The 3,924-nt window shown below is 41.3% G+C and overlaps 1 protein-coding gene across 1 annotated transcript; it reads right to left on the bottom strand.

Annotated features, from left to right (window-relative positions):
• LOC107474470 (uncharacterized) lies at positions 1–1,309 on the bottom strand. Its single transcript, XM_016094096.1, has 2 exons — positions 300–1,309; positions 1–208 (listed from the first exon to the last, which is right to left on the bottom strand). The coding sequence occupies exons 1-2, from the start codon at positions 1,307–1,309 to the stop codon at positions 1–3; spliced, it is 1,218 nt and encodes a 405-aa protein (XP_015949582.1).
• Between the last annotated feature and the right edge of the window lie 2,615 nt (positions 1,310–3,924).

Genomic DNA, 3,924 nt, shown 5'->3' with positions numbered 1-3,924 from the left:
TCAGCCATCTTGGTGAACTTCGGCTACAACATTATCAATCAAATCACACCGGAAGATAGAGTGATCCTCCAGTGGATGCCGCATGGCTTTATCAAGATTAAAGCTCACCTTTCTTCCATCGATCTCAAACGAATAAGTGCCCAAAAATGCATCTGATTTGAACCAGGATGTCTTCAAGAATGGCCTCCCAAGCAACATTGATGATGTCCTACCAGAGTCACCAGGGGGCATCTTGAGAATGTGGAAATCCATAGGGAAAACTAACCCCTTTATACTCACTAGGACGTCCTCCGCTATACCAACCACGGCTTTTGTCCGCCAAAACAAATCGAGCAGCCAATCGTTTTAACGGTGGAAGCTTGAGAACCTCATATACGGACAATAGCATAATACTTACACAAGCACCAAGATTGCACATACAATCAACAAATTGGACTCCATCTATGGTGCAAGTCACTAGGCAAGGGTTGGGATCACCACATTTTTTTGCCACACCATCCATTAAAGCGGAAATTGAGCTTTCCAATGGTATAGTTTCTAATTCACAAATTTTCTCCTTGTGCATACATAAGTCCTTTAGAAACTTTGCACATTTAGGCACTTGGCGGATAGCATCAAAGAGAGGTATAGTTACCTTAACTTTCTTGAACATCTCCACCATTTTAGGGTCCAACTCAACTTGCTTCTTGGTTTTCCTTGCCAATGTAGGAAATGGTATTGGAGCGGCTTCTTGCAAGACATCACCATCTTTAGATTTTCCTCCCCTTGGTTGAGTGATCATCTCTTTAACTACCTCTTGGGCTTCATTCTCTTCTTTAACCTCTTCTATCTCAACCACATCTTCATCTTGAGTGATCTCTATTGGGCTTGGCTCAATTCTCTCTTGCAATTTGGTTTCAGACCTCAAGGTAATAGCATTGATGCCACCCTTAGGGTTGGGTAAAGGTTGAGAGGGTAAGGCACTAGAGCTTGAGGCTTGAGGAGTGGGGGTAGAGGGTGGTTTCAAGCGGGCTACAGGGGCTTGAAGAGTGGATGTAAGACCGGTGAGACTAGAGGCAAGGGTTGTTTGAAGTTCTTTTTGTCCTTGAAGGATAGGTGATTTGAGGGGTTTGTGGTTGATTTGGTTGGGGTGCTTGCCTTTGGTGTGGTGGTTGGTAAGTTTGGTATGGTTTGCCTTGGTTATGTTGAGGGTATGGTTAGTTTTGTTGGTATCGTTATTGTTGATGGTTGTTGTTCCATCTTTGGTTCCCTCCATTATCCCTTCTTCCTTGATTATAGGTATCCTGCCAACCTTGCTTGGAATTCTCATGCCAACTTTGGGTGTAGTTACCCCCTTGGTTATAGTTGCTTCCTTGTTGGTGATACCCTTGGTTCGGCCGGTTGTAGAAATTGTGGGTGGCCGCTAGGGTATTGTCTTCTTGGAGGTTTGGACAATCATCCGTGTAATGAGAGTAACAAGAGCGAATCCCACACACACGTTGGGGAACCAATTGTTGACTTTGTTGTTGGCGAATCCCAAGGCTTAAGTAAGGGCAGTAGTCTCACCACTAGAAGAAACGTTATTTATGGCTTTCAAATGATTGTTTCTTTGTCTAGCGTGTTGGGTGGACTCGGCCAAATCGGTGATTAATTGCCATGCCTCGTCTACTGTCCTATACTTTGTCAAGGAACCATTGCTTGAAGCATCCAAGAGGATCTTGTCTTGTGGTTTCATTCCTTGGCAAAAATAGCTAATCAACATTAGAGTGTCAATCATATGGTGAGGACAAAAGTCAAGAAGCCTTCGAAACCATTTCCAATACTCATATAGACGTTCCATTTTGCCTTGGACAATGCATGAAATCTCTTTCGTCAATCTATCCATCAAATCCAGAGGAAAGAATTTGTCTAAGAATTATCTTCTAAGCAAGTTTAATCACTAATAATCTCATTGGGCAAAGTGTAGAACCACTCTTTGGCACGCTCTTCAAGAAAAAAGGGAAGGGCATACAACCATATAGCAACTTCATCGGAGCCTTCCAGCCTAGTAGTAGAACATACACCTTGGAAGTCCCTAAGGTGTCTAATAGGATCTTGGGCAGAGAGTCCATGAAACTTGAGTAGAAGATTGATCAAAGCGGTCTTGAGTTCAAAATTAGCATTTAAATCCGGATGACGCACTTGAAGCGGTTGAAGAACAAAATCCGGAGCATCGGCATCCTTAAGAGTAACTCTCCTTGGAGCGGCCATAGTTTCGCTACCTAGATCTATAGAAGAGGTATTAGTGGTATCGATGGAAAAGTATATCGTTCCTTCTTCGAATGACGATTTTGATTCAACCTTGGATAAGGTTGGTGAATTGGTAGAAACCCTTTCACCACCTCCAAAAGCTAACCATCTCCGAGCTTGCCTAATATGGAGTAAAGTCCTCTCAATTTTGGGATCAAAATTGGCTATGCTCGGATCTGGTAGTGAACGCGTCATTCAATGAAAGAGGCATAGATCTCATGACAAGAAAATGCACTAAACAAAGAATAGTCCTAACTAACAATCTAACTAGCAAACGATCAATGAAAATGTAAGTATTCACATATTAACATATTTACACTAACCAACAACATGGCACGCATATGCAACTTCCTCGGCAATGACGCCATTTTGATGAACTTATATTTTGTCGGTATAGAATTTTACCAAATATGGTCATCGTAAGTATAGTCTAAACCAACAAGCTATAGCGCATCAAACAAAGAAACTGTGTGTTCACAATCCAATTTAATAACCGAGAGTATTAGTCGTGAGTCATTCTCCCTAGGAGTTGCCCTAAGGTGCACATTGGTGGACAAAATTGTGATCCTCAAAATTGGTCTCTTTGTATTTGTATGAAATCAAAAATATCCCAAAGAGATCATGGTATGATGAATTGGGATCTTAATAATCCCTGGTGTGATCATAACTCCGTTCAACTTAACCAGCAAGTGTACTGGGTCATCCAAGTAATACCTTACGTGAGTAAGGGTCGATCCCACAGAGATTGTTGGTATGAAGCAAGCTATGGTCACCTTGTAAATCTTAGTTAGGCAGATTAAAATGGTTTATGGTGAATTCGAAAATTAATTAATAAATAGAAATTAAAAGGGATAGAAATACTTATGTAAATCAATAGTGGAAATTTCAGATAAGCGTATGGAGATGCTGTGCTCCTCTCGTATCTCTATTTTCTTATTACATTCATCCAATCCTTCCTACTCCTTTCCATGGCAAGCTGTATGTAGGGCATCACCGTTGTCAATGGCTACATCCCATCCTCTCAGTGAAAACATTCCTATGCTCTGTCACAGCACAGCTAATCATCTGTCGGTTCTCAATCAGGTTGGAATAGAATCCCTTGATTCTTTTGCGTTTGTCATCACGCCCAGCCTTTAGGAGTTTGAAGCTTGTCACAGTCATTCAATCCCAGAATACTACTCAGAATACCATAGACAAGGTTTAGACTTTCCGGATCCTCATGAAAGCCGCCATCTATCTAGCTTATACCACGAAGATTCTGTTGGGGAATCTAAGAGATATGCGCCCGGCCTAGAGTAGAACGGAAGTGGTTGTCAGTCACGCGCGTTCATAGGTGAGAATGATGATGAGTGTCATGGATCATCACATTCATCAGAGTTAAGTGTAACGTATATCTTAGAATAAGAATAGAAGAGAATTGAATAGAAAGTAATAATAATTGTATTGAAACTTGAGGTACAGCAGAGCTCCACACCCTTAATTTATGGTGTGCAGAAACTCCACTGTTGAAAATACATAAGTAAAAGGTTCAGGCATGGCCGAATGGCCAGCCCCCTAAAACGTGATCAGAAGACCGAATGATCAAAGACTACCAAGTCCAAAGATTAAACTGTCAAAAGATGTCTAATACAATAGTAACTTATCCTATTTATACTA

The sequence above is a fragment of the Arachis duranensis genome, chromosome 2 (genome assembly GCF_000817695.3).
Source record: "Arachis duranensis cultivar V14167 chromosome 2, aradu.V14167.gnm2.J7QH, whole genome shotgun sequence".
NCBI lineage: Eukaryota > Viridiplantae > Streptophyta > Magnoliopsida > Fabales > Fabaceae > Arachis > Arachis duranensis.
This window is presented reverse-complemented; position numbering and strand designations above follow the sequence as displayed.

Excerpts from the sequence above, each read along its gene's own strand:
- LOC107474470 (XM_016094096.1), bottom strand. The coding sequence starts at position 1,309 with ATGAGAATTCCAAGCAAGGTTGGCAGGATACCTATAATCAAGGAAGAA. Across the intron at positions 209-299 it reads GCGGACAAAAGCCGTGGTTG|GACATCATCAATGTTGCTTG; the intron begins GTATAGCGGAGG and ends TGACTCTGGTAG.